General features: G+C 68.5%; 1 protein-coding gene across 1 annotated transcript; it reads left to right on the forward strand.

Moving 5' to 3' along the window:
* Window positions 1–126: 126 nt before the first annotated feature.
* Window positions 127–19,678, forward strand: ITGA5 (integrin subunit alpha 5). The gene is given in 37 exon segments (XM_072031822.1): window positions 127–434; window positions 1,747–1,808; window positions 1,811–1,873; window positions 3,145–3,162; window positions 3,165–3,256; window positions 3,470–3,593; window positions 4,172–4,233; window positions 4,579–4,624; window positions 5,191–5,316; window positions 6,449–6,493; window positions 6,589–6,600; window positions 6,603–6,631; window positions 6,750–6,777; window positions 6,780–6,805; window positions 7,462–7,514; window positions 7,613–7,817; window positions 7,819–7,917; window positions 8,540–8,666; window positions 9,489–9,617; window positions 10,491–10,602; window positions 10,604–10,640; window positions 10,773–10,901; window positions 11,800–11,836; window positions 11,839–11,866; window positions 11,973–12,047; window positions 12,049–12,114; window positions 12,274–12,277; window positions 12,664–12,756; window positions 12,853–12,932; window positions 13,536–13,749; window positions 14,543–14,695; window positions 15,460–15,553; window positions 15,831–15,935; window positions 16,656–16,774; window positions 17,445–17,567; window positions 18,155–18,376; window positions 19,664–19,678. Coding segments are annotated over 37 exon segments (3,345 nt in total). The 5' UTR covers window positions 127–141.
* Window positions 19,679–20,096: the final 418 nt, after the last annotated feature.

Here is a 20,096-nt window from a genome sequence, read left to right on the forward strand (position 1 = left end):
TCCCATCGCCCCATCTCCCGTCCCCCCCCCCCATTTCCCCGTCCCCCCCCCATTCCCCATCCCCTCTTCCCGGTGCCGGTGCCGGTGCCCGGCGGGGCCCTGGCTCCTCCCCGGTGAGTCACGGGAGGGGGGGGCCGGGTGATGGTGGGGGGGGGGGGGGGGGGGGGCCCGACCGCTCCGCCCCCCCCCGGCCACTTTCCGAGGGGAACGGGAGAGGCAGCGCCGAGCCCGGCCCCGCTCCGCCATGGCCCCGGGCCCCCCCGGTGCCGGTGCCGGTGCCGGGCGCTGCTCCCGGTGCTGCTCCCGTTGTTGTTGCCCCCCCCGCCCCCCGCCGCCGCTTTTAACCTGGAGGAGTCGCGGCCCGCGGCTTTCCGGGGGGCTCCCGGGTCTCTTTTTGGCTTCGCTTTGGATTTTTACCTGCCCCGACCGCGGAGGTACCGGCGGGGGGGGGGGGGCACCGGGAAACGGGACCGGGAGGGGGGGGCACCGGGGGGGCACCGGGAGGGGACCGGGAATCGGGGGGGGACCGGGAACCGGGGGGGGGGACGGGGGGGGACAGGGAGGGGACCGGGAAGGGACCGGGGGGGACCGGGGGGGGGACAGGGGGGGACCAGGAGGGGACAAGGGGGGACCGGGAAGGGACCGAGGGGACAGGGGGGGACCGGGGGGGACCGGGGGGGGGACCGGGAGGGGACAGGGGGGCACCGGAGGGGGACGGGGGGGGGGACAGGAGGGGACAAGGGGGGACCGGGAGGGGGACCGGGAAGGGATCGGGGGGAACCGGGGGGACCAGGAGGGGACCGGGGGGGACCGGGGGGGACCGGGGGCTGGGGAAGGGGGCACCGGGGATTTGGGACCGGGGATTTGGGACCGGGCCGGAGGAGCGGGGGCGGGAGGGGAGGGAGCGGCCCGGAGAGACCGGGAGCGGCCCCCGGGGGGGGTGGGGAGCGAGGAACCGGGACCGGGAACTGGGAACTGGGACCGGGAACTGGGACCGGGAACTGGGACCGGGGAACTGGGAACTGGGACCGGGAACTGGGACCGGGACCGGGAACTGGGACCGGGAACTGGGACCGGGACCGGGAACTGGGACCGGGAACTGGGATCGGGACCGGGAACTGGGACCGGGAACTGGGATCGGGACCGGGCCCGGGCCCCGGGGGCGGGCCGGGAAGCGGGGGGGGGGCGAGTAACGGGACCGGGACGGGGCTGGGAGGGGGGGGGTCAGGGCTAAGCCCCCCCTCCCCGACCCTGCTCCGGCCCCCGCCGCGCCGGCTCCCCCCCCGCCGGGGGTCCGGAGCGTTTCCTGTAACCGGAGCCGGAACGGGGGGGGGGGGGGGGCGGCTGGGGGGGGGGCTCAGCCGTGTCCCGGTCGCCCCCTCCCCTCCCACCGCTTTCCCCCCCCCCCCCCCACTTTTTGGGGACCCCCCCACCCCCGTGCCCACAAAGCCCCGGGGGTCCCCGTACCCCCTCTTGCCCCCCCCCCCTCCCGGTGGGTGCCGCCCCCCCCCCCCTCTCCGTGCCCCCCCCCCCCCGTTTTTTTTTTCCCCCCCCCCCGGTGGTTTTGGAGCTTCCTCTCCACGGAGCGGGCTGACTCAGAGGCGCCTGCGGGACCCACCCACGGGGGGGGGGGGGGCACCCAAAATTTCCCTCCGTGTCACCGGGGGTGGTGTCCCCGTGTCCCCCCCCCCCAAGGCCACCCCCTGAGTGTCACCGTGCTGTCTGTGTGTCCCCCCCCCCCCCCAGTGTCAGCATCCTGGTGGGGGCCCCCAAGGCCAACACCAGCCAGCCCAACGTCACCCAGGGGGGGCCGTCTACCACTGCCCGTGGCCCCCCGGCGCTGAATGCACCCCCATTGACTTCGACCACATCGGTAAGGGGATGGGGACGGGGACATGGGGTTGGGGACAGGGGGATGGGGACATGGGGATGGGGACAGGGTTGGGGACAGGGGGACGGGGACATGGGGATGGCGATGGGGACAGGGGCACAAGGGGATAGGGATGGGGACAGGACATAGGGTTGGGGACGGGGACATGGTGATGGGGACAGGGACAGGGGGACGGGGACATGGGGATGGCGACGGGGACAGGGGCACAAGGGGATAGGGTTGGGGACAGGGACAGGGGGATGGGGACAGGGGGATGGGGACGGGGGCACAGTTTTGGGGACAGGGACAATTGGACTTGGGCACAGGGACAGGGACAGGGGGATGGGGATGGGGACATGGACATTAGGACAGGGACAGGGGCACAGTTTTGGGGACAGGGACACGTGGACTTGGGCACAGGGATGGGGGCACAGGGACAGGGAAATGGGGATGGGGACAGGGGGACGGGGACAGGGGCACAGGGACAGGGGGATGGGGACAGGGGCATGGGCACAAGGGGATAGGGATGGGGACAGGGACAGAGGGACAGGGGCATGGGGATGGGGGCACGGGGACAGGGACAGGGGAACGGGGACGGGGGCACAAGGATGGGGACAAGGGGATGGGGATGGGGACAGGGATGGGGACAAGGCTGGGACAAAGCCAGGTGCTGGGATGGGGTTGGTGGGACATGGGGACAGGGGACAGGGGGACAGGGTGTAGGGACGGGGCACGACCAGGTGTGGGGACGGGGAATGGGGACAGGGCACGGGGGTGGCACCTGGACACAGGTATGGGGACAGGGACACTGCTGGGCATGGGGACAGGACACCAGGGTGGCACCTGGATATGGGTATGGGGACAGGGGATGGGGACAGGGCACGGGGGTGGCACCTGGACACGGGTTATGGGGTCGGGGACACCCCTGGGCACGGGGACAAGGACACCGCTGGCCATGGGAACGGGCACAGCTGGGGCCGGGCGCCGTGGCCAACGGGGACAGGGACAGAGACGTGTCCCCAAGCACCCCTGGGCCCCTCCAGCCCCTTATGGCCCCCTGCCACCCTACAGCCCCCCCCCCGGTGCCCCCAGCCTGTCCCCAGCGCCTGTCCCCACATTGTCCCCAAACCCCATGGCCTTGACCCCACAGGCTGGTTAACCATAAACCCGGGGGGGCTGGGGGGGGGGGGCAGGGGCTGGAATTGGGGATTGGGGGATTTGGGGGGGATTGGGGGGGGGCTGACCCTTGCCGCCCCCCCCCCCCTTTCCCCCAGGGACCCGCAGCCACGATTTTGGGGCAACGGCACCGAGAGCCCCGACCCCGTGGAGTTCAAATCCCTGCAGTGGTTCGGGGCCACCGTGAGGGCACACAACGCCTCCATCCTGGTACGGGGGGGGGGGGCACAAAAATTTGGGGGGGGGGCGTAAAAATGGGGAGGGGGTAGGGGGGGGGTCCCGGATTGTAGGGCGCACGGGGAGGGCGCACAGAGCGCATGGGGCGAGGTTTTTGGGGGGCCGGCTGCGTGCGGACCCCCTCCTGTGCCCCTCATTTCGCTGTGCCCCCCCCTGTGTGCCCCCCCCGTGTGCTCCCCCCCCCAGGCGTGCGCCCCCCTGTACAGCTGGCGGCCCACCAAGGACGAGGGGGGCCGGGACCCCGTGGGCACCTGCTTCCTCTCCATCGGCAACTTCTCCAAATTCGTCGAGTACGCGCCCTGCCGCTCAGGTGGGCCCCCCCCTCCGGCCCCCCCCCGGCCACCCCCCAGACCCCCCCCATAACCCCCCCAGACCCCCATTTCCCCCCCCCAGAGCCTGGCATCAAGTGACGCCCTCCTGCCCCCCACCCCCCACCCCGAGCATCCTTTCTGGTACCCATGGGTGGCACCCCCAGGTGGGCCCCCCTTGCCCCCCCCGACACCCCCAGACCCCCCCCATAACCCCCCCCAAACCCCATTGCCCCCCTCCAGACCCCATTATCCCCCCCCAAAGCCTGGCATCGAGTGACACCCTCCTGCCCCCCCACCCCAAGCATCCTTTGTGGTACCCATGGGTGCCCCCCCCATGCCTGGTACCCCAGGGTGCCCCCCCCCCGCCTAAGAGACCCCCCCCCATCCAAGGGACCCCCCCCAGACATGTCCCCCCCCCATCTATAGGAGGTGCCCCCCCCCCACTGGCACCCATGGCCCCCCAGCCCCCCCCCAGGATGGTGACACCCTCGCAGCTCCCCCCCCCAGCACTCATGGGACCCCAAGATGCCCCCCCCCTAAAAAATGACCCCCCCATTTCTCTCCATCCCCCCCCCAGATTTGAACTCTGCTGCCGGGCAGGGCTACTGCCAGGGGGGCTTCAGCGCCGAGTTCACCCAGGTGGGGGCACGGGGGGCTACGGGGGTGGGGCACAGGAGGGTATGGGGTTTATGGGGGATGTGGGGGGTATATGGGGACACGGGGGGCACAGGGGGGGCACAGGGGGGCATGGGGGGCATGGGGGGTGGGGGGGGTATATGGGGACACGGGGGGGGGCTGTGGGGATGGGGGGGGCCCTGGACCCCCTTGGGTTAGGGAGGGGCTGAACTTTGGGGGTGTGGGGGGGTGATGGGGTATTTGGGGGTATGGGGGGCAAAGGGGGGGTATGGGGGGGTTGGGGGTTGTATGGGGGGGTTTATGGGGGGGTTATGGGGGGGCTGTTGGCTGAGGGCTGTGTCGCTGCAGACGGGACGTGTGCTCCTGGGGGGCCCCGGCAGCTACTTCTGGCAAGGTGAGACCCCCGCGTGGCCCTAAATGTCCCCTAAATGTCCCCTAAATGCCCATAAATACCCTGTAAATGCCCCCAACCTGTCCCTAAATCCCCCCAAATACCCCCCAAATGCCCCTAAACCCCCATAAATCTCCCCCAAACGCCCCACATGCCCCTAAACCCCCCCTAACCCCCCCCATGTTTCCCCACCTGTCCCCAAATGCCCCCCAAATACCCCCTATAACCCCCCCACCTTTCCCCAAACACCCCCAAATGCCCCCAAATGCCTCCTAAATCCCCCCAAGTGCCCCATAAATTCCCCCCAAGTGCCCCCAAATCTCCCCCAAACGCCCCCAAATGCCCCTAAACCCCCCCTAACCCCCCCCATGTCCCCCCACCTGTCCCCAAATGCCCCCCAAATCTCCCCCAAACACCCCCAAACACCCCCCAAATGCCCTAAATCCCCCTAAATCCCCATAAATCTCCCCCAAATCTCCCCCAACCCCCCCCCAAACGGCCCTAACCCCCCCTAACCCCCCCTCCCTGTGCCCCCCCACCTGTCCCCCCCCCCGGCTGTGCCCCCCCAGGGCAGGTGATGTCGGCGACGCAGGAGCAGATCGCGGCCTCGAGCTACCCCGAGTATTTCATCCAGGACGTGGCCGGGCAGCTGCAGACCCGCCAGGCGGCACCCACATACGATGACAGCTACATGGGTGGGGGGACACGGGGGGGACACGGGGACATGGGGGGATGTGGGGGCATGGGGACATGGGGGGGGGCATGGGGGGACATGGGGGGACATGGGGACATGGGGAAATGGGGACATGGGGATGGGTGGGGGCATGGGGACATGGGGGGACATGGGGACATGGGGACATGGGGACATGGGGATACAGGGACATGGGGGGACATGGGGGCACAGGGGGACATGGGGACATGAGGACAGGTGGGGGCATGGGAATGGGGGGACACAGGGGGACATGGGGGGATGGGGGGACATGGGGGGACATGGGGACATGGGGATGGGGGGGACATGGGGACAGCAGGGGGACATGGGGACATGGGGATGGGGGGGGACATGGGGACAGCAGGGGGACATGGGGACATGGGGGGACATGGGGGACATTTGGGACATGAGGATACAATTGGGGGACATTAGGGGACATGGGACACAATTGGGGACACTGGGGACATTGGGGAGACATATAGGGGACATGGGGACACACAGGGACATGGGGGGACGAGGGGGACATGGGGACGAGTGGGGGCATGGGGACATGGGGGGACATGGGGACATGGGGGGACATGGGGGACATTTGGGACATGAGGATACAATTGGGGGACATTAGGACATGGGGACACAATTGGGGACATGGGGGGACATATGGGGGACATGGGGACACACAGAGACATGGGGGGACGGGGGGGACATGGGGACAGGTGGGGGCATGGGGACATGGGGATGGGTGGGGGCACAGGGACTGGGGGGGGACATGGGGGGACACGGGGGTGGGTGGGGGCATTGGGATGGGGGGACACGGGGACGGGTGGGGACATGGGGATAAGGGGACATGGGGGTGTATGGGGACACGGCATGGGGATGTGGGGGCATGGGGATTTGGGGACATGGACGTGTTTGGGGACTTGGGGGCATGGGGACGTGGGGATTTGGGGACGTGGATGTGTATGGGGCCATGGGGACATCAGAACTGGGATGTGCTTGGGGACACGGGGACACGTAGATTGGGGTGGGCATGGGGACGTGGGGACACGGAGGGGGGACATGGGGGACACGGTGCGGGGGCGCGGTGACACGGGTGACACCTCTCGCCCCCCCCCACCCAGGCTACTCGGTGGCAGTCGGCGAGTTCAGTGGGGACACGACGCAAGGTGGGTGCCATGGGGGGGGTGACATGGGGCTGGGGGGGGTGACATGGGTCGTGGGGGGTGACACACGTGTGACGGTGCCACTTTGTCCCCCGCAGACTTCGTGGCCGGGTCCCCAAGGGCAACCTCACCTACGGCTACGTAAGGCTGCGTGGGGGGGGGCGGCACCCTGGGGTGGGGGGGGGCACCCTAGGGTGGGGGGGGCACCTTGGGTGCCCCTGTCCCCAACCCCGTTGTCCCCATGTCCCCCCCCCCCCAGGTCACCATCCTCAATGGCACCAACATGAAGTCCTCTACAACTTCTCCGGGGAGCAGGTGGGGGCTGGGGGGGGGGGGCACCCATGGGTGGGGGTGCGGGGGGGGTTACCCGTGGGGGGGGGGGTCAGGGTGCCCATGGGGGGAAGGGGGAGGGGGGGGCTGGGGTGCTCCCTGTGGGGGGGGGGGGGGAGGGGACAGAGCTGGGAGGGGGAGGGCACCAGGTAGGGTTGGGGGGCACCCATAGAGGTTGGGGTCACCCATATGGTTTTGGAGCACCCATGGGGTTTGGGGGCACCCATATGGTTTGGGGGGCACCCATAGGGGTTGGGGCCCCCCATATGGTTTGGGGAGCACCCATGCAGTTTGGGGGGCATTTATATGGTTTTTGGGGCACCCATGTGGGTGGGGGGCACCCATAGGGGTTGGAGTCACCCATGTGGTTTTGGGGGCACCCATGGGGTTTGGGGTCACCCATATGGGTTGGGGGGCACCCATAGGGGTTGGGGCCCCCAGTATGGTTTGGGGAGCCCCCATAGGGGTTGGGGTCACCCATATGGGGTTGGGGGGCACCCATGTAGTTTGGGGAGCACCCATACACTTTGGGGGGCACCCATGCTGGTTGGGGGCCACCCACCCCCCCTGGGACCACGGCTACAATTAGGGTCCCCCCCGTGCCCCCCCCATGCCCCCCCCTTGGTGCCCCCCCCCATCAGATGGCCGCCTACTTCGGCTACGCGGTGGCAGCCACGGACGTGAACAACGATGGGTGAGGACCCCCCCCAATAATTTTAACCCCCCCCCCAAGACCCCCCCCAGCACCCTGGGGTGCCATTTAACCCCCCCCCCTTTGCCCCCCCCCCCCAGGCTGATCGACCTGCTGGTGGGGGCCCCCCTCTTCATGGAGCGCACGGGGGACGGGCGGGTGCAGGAGGTGGGCCGGGTGTACCTGTACCTGCAGCGCCCCGGGGGGGGCCCCCTGCCCGCGCCCCCCCCCACCACCATGCCCCCCACCCCCGATGCCACCCTCAGCGGCCCCCAGGAATTCGGGCGTTTCGGCAGCGCCATCGCCCCCCCTGGGGGACCTCGACCTGGACGGCTTCAACGGTGGGTGCATGGGGGGGGGGGGGGGCGTGGGGGGGGGCGTGGGGGGGTCAAGGGGGTGTGGGGGGGTTGGGGGGCATGGGGTTATGGGGGGGCAGGAATCCTATGGGGGGGGAAAGTTATGGGGTGACTTGGGGATGGGGGGTTGGGGAGCGAGGGGGGGTGTTGGGGGGGGCGTGGGGGGGTGTTGGGGGGGTGGGGGGGCATGGGGGGGCTTGGGGAGCAATTAGGGGGCAAGGGGGGCATGGGGGCACAGGTTATGGGGGGGGCAAAACCTTGTGGGGGGGGAAAGTTATGGGGTGACCAGGGGATGGGGGGGCTTGGGGAGCAAGGGGGGTGTGGGGGGGGCATTAGGGGGCTTGAGGGGCAAAGGGGGGCTTGGGGGGGCAAGGGGGGGCATGGGGGTACAGGTTGGGGGGGGAGAAGAAATCCTATGGGGGGGGAAGTTATGGGGTGACCGGGGGATGGGGGGCATGGGGGGGGCAATTGGGGGGCAAAGGGGGGCTTGGGGACCCAGGTTATAGGGAGGGGGCAAGTTATGGGGTGACCAGGGGATGGGGGACATGGGGGGGGCATCTTTTTTTGGGGACATTAAGGTGAGGTGTCGCGGGGGGGTCCAGTGCTGTCGGGTTTATGGGGTCCTCATGTCACTTGGGGGGGCGTCCCCAACACCTCGGGGTACCCCTGGAGGGCGGACGCGGGCTGCGCCCCCACCCCACACAGGTGCTGCGGGGGCACTGGGGGCACGGCCCCCACCCCGATTTCTTCGGGGCCGCCCTGCGCGGGGCCACCGACCTCGACGGCAACGGCTACCCTGGTGAGGGTCCCGGGGGGGGGGCGCGGGGGGGGACGCGGCCCCATATTTCCCCTATTGGGGTCCCATAGCCCCGTCCCGATACCCTGGGGACCCATCCCAATATTCCCCCATTGGGTCACACAGCCCCAATCCCAACCCTAAATTTGGGGACACCCTACAGCTGGGGACATGTGGCCCCATCCCGATTCCCCCCCTAGTTTGGGATACGTGACCCCAGCCCCATATTTCCCCATCCCAATACCCCAGGGACCTATGGCCCCATCCCAATATTCCCCCATTGGGTCACGCAGCCCCAATCCCAACCCTAAATTTGGGGACATGTGGCCCCATCCCAATATTCCCCCAGTTTGGGACATGCGACCCCAGCCCCATATTCCCCAGTGGGGTCCCATAACCCCGTCCCAATACCCTGGGAACCCATGGCCCTATTCCCAGTATCTCCCCGATTGGGGCACCAGGCCCCATCCCAATACCCTAAATTGGGACACCGCCCCATCCCACACCCCCCCATATTTTGGGACACGCATCACAGGTGTCCTATAAACAGGGAGACCGTCACCACGTGTGCTCACCCAGGGGTGCCCCAAAGTGGGGGACCCCCACCCAAAATGTGCCACCCCATGGGGCCACCCCACCCCATATATGTGGGTCCCCAAACCCAACTATCTCACACCACCCCATAGCAGGGCTCCCCACCCCAAACCATCCCACACATACCGGGGGGCACCCCCCACCCTAGGGGCACCCCAAAACGGGGGGGGGCACCCTTTTTGGGGCTGGGGGACCCCCAGTGACCCCACTGCCCCCCCTGTGTCCCCACAGACCTCCTGGTGGGCGCATTCGGGGCGGACACGGCCGTGGTGTACAGGTGGGTGCCACCAAATTTGGGGGCGTTCCCGAGGATGGGGGTGTTGAGGATGAGGGGGTTCCAGGGGCCCCTGCACCTCGCATGTCCCCGAGGGCTGCCCACTGCGTCTCACGGTCCCAGCGCACGCTCAGCGTCGTCCCCAGAATGTTCGGACCCCAGGAGCGCGTGTGTGCCCTGCAGGCACTCAAGTCCCACGTCCCCTGGGTGGCACCCTTGGCGCCCCCCCCACACACACACACACCCCCCCCACCCACCCACCCCACCCACCAACCCCCCCCCGGGGTGTGGAGGGGGTGGGTGACACCCTGGGGTGGGGGTGGCCCCGTTAAGGGGGGGTGTCCCCGTCCCCGTCCCTGTGCGCACTCGGCGGAGGGAGAGATTGGGGGCAGGGGGCCGAGGGGCCGGGGGCACCCTGGGTATTGGGTGAGGGAGATTTGGGGGTTTGGGGAGAGAGACCCAAGGGGGTTGCTTTGGGGGTTGGGGACAATTTGGGGGGGGGATGCGCAGCGGTTTGGGGTGTTTGGACATCTGGGGCTCCTATTTTATGTGGGGGGGGGGCACCAAGGAGGTGGGGGGGGTCCCCGGGGGGGTTGGGGACACAATGGGGGCCCCTCGGGGGGGTTGGGGACACCCAGGGGACACGGGGGGGGGGCACTGAGGTGTCAGGGTGGGGGGCTGGCCCCAGGGGATATTGGGATTTTGGGGGGGGGCACATGGGGTTTTGGGGGGCCACCAAAGGCCAGGGAAGGACCTGGCCGGGATGGGGGTCCCATGGGTGCCCCCCCTGCCCCCCCCCCAGCATCAACGTCAGCTTCTGCCTCAACGCCTCGGGCGCCACCTCCCCGGCCCCATCGGTGAGTGGGGGACACGGGCAGGCTGGGGGGGGGGGACACAGACACACAGCACCCTGACGCCTGTCTCTGTGTCCCCCCCCCTTAAAAAAAAAAAAACCCTAGCTTCCGTGGTGGAAGCCAGCCTGGATGCCCTGAAGGCTCCGGGGGGCGCCAGTCCTCCCTCCGTGGGGGGGCGCGAGCCCACCCGCAGCCTGGCCCTGCCCGTCCCCAACGGGGGGGCGCGCGTGCCGCACCATGGCCGTGTTCCTGCGGGTAGGTCTTTTGGGGGGGCTTTTTGGGGGCGGGGGGGACCCCTAAAACCATCTTCTACCCCCCCCGTGTGGCCCCGCACCCCTCAACGCCTTTTTTTTTTTTTTTTTTTTGGTGCCCCCCCCCCCCCCCCAGAACGAGTCGGAGTTCCGGGAACAAGCTGTCGCCCATCGCCGTGGGCTCAGCTTCGCCCTGGACCCCCGCGCCCCCCCCGACGCCGGGCTGCACCCGGTGCTGGCCCCCAGCACCCGCACCCGCCTCGAGGTCAGGTACCCCCCCGGACCCCCGGGACCCCGATGCCCTAAGACCCATAGCACCCCATAGCACCCCATAGTACCCCATGGCACCTGGTGTCACCCCGTGCACCCCATGGTACCCTATAGTACCCTATGGTACCCTATGGCACCCCATAGCACCTGGTGTCACCCTATGGCACCCCATAGCACCCTATGGTACCCCGTGGCACCCCATGGCACCCAGTTCCATCCCATGCCACCCCGTGTCACCCCATGGCACCCCATAGCACCAGTGGCTCCCATAGACCCCATGGCACCCAGTGCCACCCTGTGTCACCCACTGTGTCACCCCATAGCACCCAGTCCCTTATCACCCCATCGCTATTGTCCCCTTACGACCCCAATGTCCTCCCATGTCCCCATTGTCCCCATAGCCCCCACTCCCCCATCACCCCCATGTCCCCACTGTCCCCATGTCCCCAATGTCCCCATTGCCCCCTAGTGTCCCCCATGTACCCCCATGTCCCCATTGTCCCCATAGCCCCTATGTCCCTATGTCCCCCACCACCCGAATGTCCCCATATCCCCCATGCCCCCTATTGTCCCCCCTATGTCCCCTGTGTCCCCATGACCCCCCATGTCCCATGTCCCCATGTCCCCATTGTCCCCCTGTCCCCCATTGCCCCCCTGCGTCCATTGTCCTCATTGTCCCCCATTGTTCTCATGTCCCACTGATCCTATGTCCATCCATCACCCATGTTCTCATTTATCTCATCATCCATTCCATTCCATTCCATTCCATTCCATTCCATTCTGTTCCATCCCAACTCCCCATCACCCCCAATGACCCCCATGTCCCCCATGTCCCCATAGCCCCCATGTCCCCATATCCACGTCCCCCAACGCCCCCCCCTGTGCCCCCCCAGGCTCACATCCAGCTGGACTGCGGCGAGGACAACGTCTGCGTCCCGACCTGCAGCTGGAAGCCTTCGCGTAAGGGGGGGGGGGGACCCAATTTTTTTTTTTGGGGGGGGGGGGGGTCCGGGATTTTATTTTTTTTTGGGGGGGGGGTTGGACGTGGCTGTGCCCCCCCCCCCAGGGACCGCTGCGCTGTCTACCTGGGGGACCGCAAGGAGCCCTGACCTGTACCTTCACCTCTCAGCCAGGGCGAGGGCCACCGAGGCCGAGATGGATGGCGCCAGCCCTGCCCATGCCCAGTACACTGGGGGCTGCACCCCCCAGTGGGGTGGGTGGTTATGGGGGGGGCTTCAGTTATGGGGTGGGTGGTGGGGATAAGGGGTGATTGGGGTTTCGAGTTGGGGGTGGGCTCTGGGTATGGGGGCTCCAGTTATGGCAGGGGGCACTGGGGGGCTCCCAGTTATGGGGTCGGGGGGATGGAGGGGGGTCACTTGGGGGGGTCCCTAGTTGGGGCGGGGGGCTCTGGGTATGGGGGGGGGATGTGGGGGCACCAGTTGGGGGGTGGGGGGGGCTCTGAGTATGGGGGGGGTCCCCAGGTTGTCATGGGGGTCCCTTGGTATAAGGGGGGGTCACTTGGGGGGTCTGCAGTTGGGGGGGTGAGCTCTGGAGATGGGGGGGGGGCTCCAGTTATGGAGGGGGGGGGGGCACTGGGGGGTCTCCAGTTGTGGGGTGGGGGTCCCTGGCTAAGGGGGGGGGGTGCACAAGGGACCCCCCAGCTATAGGGTGGCTGCGTGGGGGTGCCCCCAGGTGTTCCGGGGGGGTTCCGGCGGCACCCCAAAGGCGCCAGGTCCCACTGCCGTGCCCCCCCCCAGAACTTCTCGGCGCTGAGCTGTGAGCTGGGGGGGGGCAACGGCTCCAGCCCCCTCGTCTGCGACCTGGGCAACCCCATGAAGGCGGGGGCCAGCGTGAGTTGGGGGGGGAGTCTTGGAGGGAGGAGGGGGCGATTAGGGGAGGGGGGGCTCGGTGTGACCCCCCCCCAACCCCAAAATTTGTTCCCGCAGATCTGGGGGGGGCTGCGCTTCACCGTCCCCCACCTCAGTGACAGCAGCAAGAGCATCCGCTTCGAGCTGCAGATCCGCAGGTGTGGGGGGGGCACCCAAGGGTGGGGGGGGGGACACAGGGGTGGGGGGGGCACCCAAGGGGGGGGCACCCAGGGGTGGCAGGGGGCTGTGGGGGGGAGGCCCTGGGTGTGGGGAGGATTTGGGGGCTGGGGGGGGGGGGGGGAGCCTGTGCTGTCCCTATTTTTTTTTGGGGGGGGGGCGCAGAAGTGTGGGGGGGGCTCGATTTTGGGGGGGGCACATTGTGGGGGGGCACTGGGTGGGGGGCACCCAGGGGTGGGGTTGGTGGGGGGGGTCCCACCTGGTGGTGCTGCGGGGGGGGGCAGCCTCTTCTGTCCCTTTTTTTTTTTTTGGGGGGGGGAGGTGAAAGGGGGGGGTCAATTTTTTTTTTGGGGGGGTGCACACTGGAGGGGGGGGGGCAGCACCCAAGGGTGGGGACCCTTGGGGGGGGATCCTCGGGGAGGTGCATGGGGGTTTCCCACCCCCTCCATGAGCTGGTGACGGGCTGGGGGGACACATCCACTGGACTGTGCTGACACTGACCTGGGGGCTCGGCGCCAGGGATGGCCGTGTTCCTGCAGCAGCATGAGGAAGACTGCACAACTGAGGTGTGCCCGCGGCTGCAGGTGCCGCGTGGCCAGCGCCTCTCCGCCTTCGGGTGAGTGTCACCGAGGGGGACACTGGGGACACTGGGGGACACTGGGGTTGAGCCCCCCCGCCCCTCGCACCCCCCCACGTGTCCGGCCACAGGTTGTCACCGTCCCCGAGCCCGGCTGGGTGGCGGCGCAGCCCCCCCGGCGGCTGCAGGATGTGGGGCCGCAGGTGGAGCACGTGAACGAGGTGGGCGCGGGGCTGCGACCCAACAAACACGGGAACGCTGTCCCCAAATCTGTGTGTCCCCTATGTCCCCAAACCTACAGGTCCCACTGTCCCCAAACCCTTGGGTCCCTAATGTCCCCAAACCTGTATGCTCTATGTCCCCAAGACCCCCAGGTCCCCCGTGTCCCCAACTGGTGTCCCCATGTCCCCAATTCCTGAGTGGTCCCCATGTCCCCAAACCCCGTGGGTCCCCGGTGTCCTCATACTCGTTAGTCCCAATGTCCCAGGCCCCCGGCTACCCATGTCCCCGAAACTTCATCCCCTGTCCCAAATCCTACGCATCCCAATGTCCCCATCCCAGAAGTGGTCCCCTGTCCCCCTGTCCCCATACCCACAGGTCCCCGTGTCCCCAACCCTGCAGGTCCCTGTGTCCCCAAACCCATGGGTCCCCGTGTCCCCAAACCCTGTGATCCCATGTCCCCAAAATCACATCCCCATGTCCCCAGTCCCAGTGGTCCCAATGTCCTCAACCCCACAGGTCCCCTGTCCCCAAACCCATGGGTCCCAATGTCCCCATCCCTGTGTGTCCCCATGTCCCCAACCCTTCATGTCCCCCTGTCCCTGACCCCACACATCCCCCTGTCCCCCCAGGTGTCCCCATAACACCCAAATGCCTCCCAGTCCCCAACTCCTCACATCCCCATCCGTCCCCATCCCTTTGGCTCCCCATGTCCCTGTCCCTGGTGATGTCCCCACGGGGGCTGTGTCCATGTCCCCCCCCCAATGCCACCTGTCCCCCCCCCCGTGCCACCAGGTGGTGAACGAGGGTCCCAGCGCCATCAGCCACGGCACCCTGGAGCTCAGCTGTCCCCTGAGCCACCGCGGCCACCGCGTCCTCTACGTCACCGGGCACTCGGGGCCACGCAACTGCACCGCCAGCCACCCCCTGGACAGCCTGCGCCTGGCGGTGGGGGCACTGGGAGGCACTGGGGGGCACTGGGAGGCACTGGGGAGCAATGAGGGATGGGTGTTGGGGGCATTGGGTGGCACTGGGAGGCACTGGGGGGCACTGGGAGGCACTGGGGGGACACTAAGGTGGCACTGGGAGGCACTGGGGGGCACTGGGAGGCACTGGGGGGCACTGGGGGGCACAGGAGGGTTACTGGGGGCACTGGTGGCACTGGGAGGCACTGGGGGGCACTGGGAGGCACTGGGGGGCACTAGGTGGCACTGGGGGGCACTGGGAGGCACTGGGAGGCACTGGGGGGCAGAGAGGGATGGGTACTGGGGGCATTGGGTGGCACTGGGAGGCACTGGAGGGCACTGGGAGGAACTGGGAGGCACTGGGGAGCAACAAAGGATGGGTGCTGGGGACGCTGGGTGGGTCTGGGTGATACTGGGTGGCACTGGGGGGCACTGGGAAGCAATGAGGGATGGATGCTGGGGACACTGGGTGGCACTTGGTGGCACTTGGTGTCACTGGGGGGAACTGGGAGGAACTGGGGGGCACTGGGAGGCAAAGAGGGATGGGTACTGGGTGAACACCCGGGCCACACTGGGGGCCTGGGACACTGGGAAGCCGGCAGTGGGGTGCTGGGACACCGGGGTGGCACTGGGTGGCTCCTGGACCACACTGGGTGCCACTGGAGGGGACTGGGGACACCGGGAGGGTGCAGCAGGGTGGGTGGCACTGGGGGCTGTCCCCCACCCTGTCCCCATCCCGGTCCCCAGGAGCAGGAGCAGCAGGGCCAGGCCCTGCTCCTCCCCGCCACACCAGGGACACGGGGACACGGGGAGCGGCCCCCCCGCGCCCCCCAACACCCTGGTCAGTGCCGTGCCCCCCCCCTCTGCCCTCATTTCCCCTGCGCCCCCCCCCTTTACCGGGTGCCACCCATGGTGATCAGCCCATGCCACCCATGGGTACCCTCCCCCTTTACCGGGTGGCCACCCACACGGGCGCCTCCCCCCCCCCGCAACACCCAGTGGGTGCCCCCCCGTGGACACCCATGGGGGTGCCCCCCCCCCGTCTGCACCCATGGGTGCCCCCCCCCTTTGGGTGCCACCCATGGGTGCCCCCCCCCGTGACACCCATGGTGCCCCAAGGGTGCCCCGAGGCCGAGTGCTTTCGGCTCACCTGCCCCCTGGGGGGGGGGCTGGAGAGCAGCAGCGGGCCAGCCTGCGCCTCACCTTCCGCCTTCTGGGCCCCCTCCTTCCTGCATGAGAACGGAACCCCCACATTTAATCCTCCCACCATACTGGTACCTCTCACATCTTTGGAACTCCCAGAACCCCCCAGAACCTCCCAGAACCCCCCAGACCCTTCTGGGACCCCCAAGATTCACCCAGGACCCCCCAGACTCCCCACGGGACCCCTTGCACCCTCCCCTTACCCCCCCCACGACCCTCTGGGACCCCTCCAGACCCCTCCCGGACCCCCCAAACTTCCACAAACTCCTAGATTTCTGCACTCCCAGATCTCCCAGGACCTCCCAGAACTCTTCACAACTCCCAGATCCCCGGACCCCCGGACCCCCCCAGACCCCCATGTCTTCATATCTCTGTCTTCCCATATTTCTTGTACTTTTTGAATTTTCCACAACTTTTTATATTCCTGGGCACTCCCTGCACTCTCCAGACTCCCTGGACCCTCCAGATCCCACACTCAGGCCCCCGGGACCCCCAGACCCTCCCACACCCTCCAGACCCCCCGGGACCCCCCCACAACCAGGTCCCTTGTGGGTGCAGGATGATGGGTGCCCCAGTCCCCCATGGGTGTGGGGAACCTCTGCCCCCCCCCCCCCCCATCCCTTGGTTGCCCAGGGGTGCCAGCAGGTGGCTGGACAGCCCCTCAGGCTCCACGGGGTACCCTTGGTGCTGCTGGGGGTACCTTCGCTGGCGCCGGTGGGGGACCCTTGGGTGCTGACGTGCCGTGCCGCAGCGGGAGGTGCGGGCGCAGGCGCTGCGCTGCGAGGCCGAGTACCGGGTGCTGCGATGTGGACGGCGCCATGGCTCACCTGCCCACCCCAGGTGCCCTGGGGTCCTTCAGGTGAGGAGGGGGCACCCACGGGTGCTATGTGGCCATGGGGGGGTGCAGGGTTGCTGTGGGTGACCCCAGGGTGGCCCCACGGGTGACAATTTGGGGTGGCACCGTGGGTTACCGTGGTGGGGGCAGCACTGTGACCCCATGGGAGCACCCATGGGTGCTGCTGGGGCTGGCACCGTGGGTGGCACTGTGGGAGGTTGTGGGGTGACCCATGGGTGTCCCCCATGGTGTTGATGGGGGTTAGAGGTGGTGACAGGGGCGCAGGGTGACCCCATGGGTGGCCCCAGGGGTGATGGGGGTGGTAGGGTCAGAGACTGCGGGTGGCTTTGCACGGAGCACCCGGGGTGCTCCCACGGGGTGCTGCTGACAGGGTGCAGGGTGACAGGGGCACAGGGTGACCCCATAGGGTGCCCCCACAGGTGACCCCATGGGTTACAGGTGGTGATGGGGTGTAGGGTGACCTGGTGGGTGGCCCTATGGGTGACACCAAGGGGTGGTCCCATGGGTGACCCCATGGGTGGCCCTGTGGGTTACTGGTGGTGTTAGGGCACAGGGTGACACCAAGGGGTGGCCCTGTGGGTGCCCCCATGGGTGCTGCTGTGGGTTAGAGGTGGTGACATGGCACAGGGTGACCCCGCGGGTGTCCCCATGGGTGACCCCGCGGTGGCCGCAGGTGGTGACGGGGCTGCAGTGGGCGCGCGCCGAGGGGAGCCCCGGGGTGCCGGTGTGGGTGGTGGTGCTGGCGGTGCTGCTGGGGCTGCTGCTGCTCGCCCTGCTCAGCTACGGCCTCTACAAGGTGGGTCCGGGGGGGGCACCTTTTTTTTTGGGGGGGGGGCGGTATGGGATGTGGGAGGAGGGGAATGGGATGTGGGAGGGGGGTACAAGTGGGGATGGGAGGGGGGGGCAGGTGGGAATGGGGTGGTATAGGGGATATGGGGGGGGCATGGGGGGGGTGGGGGGGGCACAGGGGTCATGGGGGGGGGCAAAAGGGGTGGGGGGGACACAGGGGACATGGGGGGGGCACAGGGGACACTGGGGACATGGGGTGGGCACTGGGGATGTGGAAGAGCACAGGGGATGGGGGGGCATGGGGGGGGGGGTCAGGGGGTGGGGGGGGGGGGCACAGGGGCCGGGGTGTGGGGGGGGGCACAGGGGCCATGGGGGGGCACAGGGGCCATGGGGGGGGCACAAGGGCACAGGGGACAACAGGGACATGGGGGGCACGGGGGGGTGGAAGAGCACGGGGGTCACCAAAGGATGTTGGGGACACTGGGCACATGGGGGCACGGCAGGGCAGGGGGGGGCACGGGGGTGGCACAGGGGACATGGGGGCGCGGGGGACACGGGGGCCACCCCCTTACCCCCCCCCCCCCCCGGCACCAGCTGGGCTTCTTCAAGCGCTCGATGCCCTACGGCACCGCCATGGAGAAGGCGCAGCTCAAGCCCCAGGCGGCCCCGGAGGCCTGGAGGGGGCCCCCGCACCGCCGGCGTCACCCGGACGGCACCACCGGCGTCACCCGGACGGTGTCACCCTGCCGGTGTCACTGGCATCACCCGGATGGCACCGCAGCGCCGGCGTCACCTGGACGGCACCGCTGGTACGACGTATGCACCCGGGGGGCCACCGGGGGACCGGACGCCACCGCACGCCGTCTGCCACGGACGGGCACCGCCACCACGCGGGCAGCGGCGCCCGGCCAGCGACGGGCGGCACCGCGTCGGGCACCACTGGGCCCCAGCACCGGATCCACCGGCACCACCGGGGTGATGGGTTGGGCACCGGCACCACCGGGACGGGTGGTGACAAGGACGGGCACCGTCACCGGGACAGGCACTGTCACCGGGACGGGCACCACCGAACCGGGCGGCAACAACCCCGTGCTGGGTGGTGGCACCGCCGGGACAGCCACGAGAGCAGGGGGACGGGCACCGCCGTGTGGACACTGTCACCGTGCTGGGTGTCACCGTGAGGACACCGCCGTGCCTACACGATCACCGCGCCGGGTACCACCGTGCTCACAGCGTCACGGTGGTGGCATCACCGTGAGGGCACCGTGCTGGGTGTCACCGTGTTCAAGCATCGCTGGTGGCATCACCACGAGGACACCGCTGTGCCATCACTGTCACCGTGCTGGGTGTCACCGTGTTCAAGCATCGCTGGTGGCATCACCGTGAGGACACCGCCGTGCCATCATTGTCACCGTGCTGGGTACCACCGTGCTTACAATGTCACTGTGATGGCATCACCACGATGGCACCGTGCTGGGTGTCACCATGCTCACACCGTCACTGGTGGCATCACCACGAGGACACCGCCGTGCCTACAGCGTCACCACGCTGGGCGTCACCGTGTTTACACCGTCACCGTGATGGCATCACCGTGAGGACACCACCGTGCCTTAAGTGTCACCGCGCCGGGTACCACCGTGCTCACACTGTCACCATGCATGGTCGAAACACCACGATGGCACTGCCATGTCTAAAGTGTCACCGTGCTCGGACACTACCGTGCTCACACTGTCACCGTCATCGTGCCTTAAAGTGTCACCGTGGACACCACCGTGCCGTCACCGTCACCGTGCCGGACCCTGTGTCACCGTCACTGTCACCGTGCCGGTCCCCGCCGCCAGCCCCGTGCCGTGGTGCACATGGACACACCCTGCGCGGGCCCTGCGGCGGCCCGGGTGTGGCCCCTTGGTGGCCCCGGTGGTGGCCCCGTGTGACCGGGGGCTGGCGTGTGCTGCACTGCGAGCGCCGCGAGGCACTGACCGGCCCACCCACCCGCGCCCCAAATTTGTGTTTTTTGTTTTTTTTTGAGATATTACACACACACACACACACACCACACACACACCCACCTGCCCCTCCCCCCCCGGGTGTCCCTGTCCCCAGGCGCCTTCGGACTAGCGGGGAGGGGGGGGCCGGGGGCACACAGGCGGACGCGGGGAGGGGGGTTGGAGGGGGGGGCGGCTTCGGTTTGTATTTAATTTGGGGAGGGGGGGCCTTGGGGGCACCCCCAATAAATGTGTCCTGCCCACGGTCCCTCTCTGTGAGTGTGTCTGGGAGGGGGGTGCACACGTGTGCAGGCTGGGGTGCGCACGTGTGCGTGTGCGCACTGCTGGGTGCACACGCGTGTGCCAAGCTCCGTGCATGGCTGAGTGCACACGTGTGTGCTGGGTGCTGTGCACCACTGGGTGCACAAGCGTGTGCAGGGCTGGGTGCACACGTGTGCTCTGTGCTCATGCATGGCTCAGTGCACACGCGTGCCCGCTCTGTGCACACGGGCGAGTGCACATGTGTGTGCTGGTTCTGTGCATGTGTGCAT

This window comes from Anas platyrhynchos, chromosome 34 (assembly GCF_047663525.1).
Source record: "Anas platyrhynchos isolate ZD024472 breed Pekin duck chromosome 34, IASCAAS_PekinDuck_T2T, whole genome shotgun sequence".
NCBI classification, from domain to species: domain Eukaryota; kingdom Metazoa; phylum Chordata; class Aves; order Anseriformes; family Anatidae; genus Anas; species Anas platyrhynchos.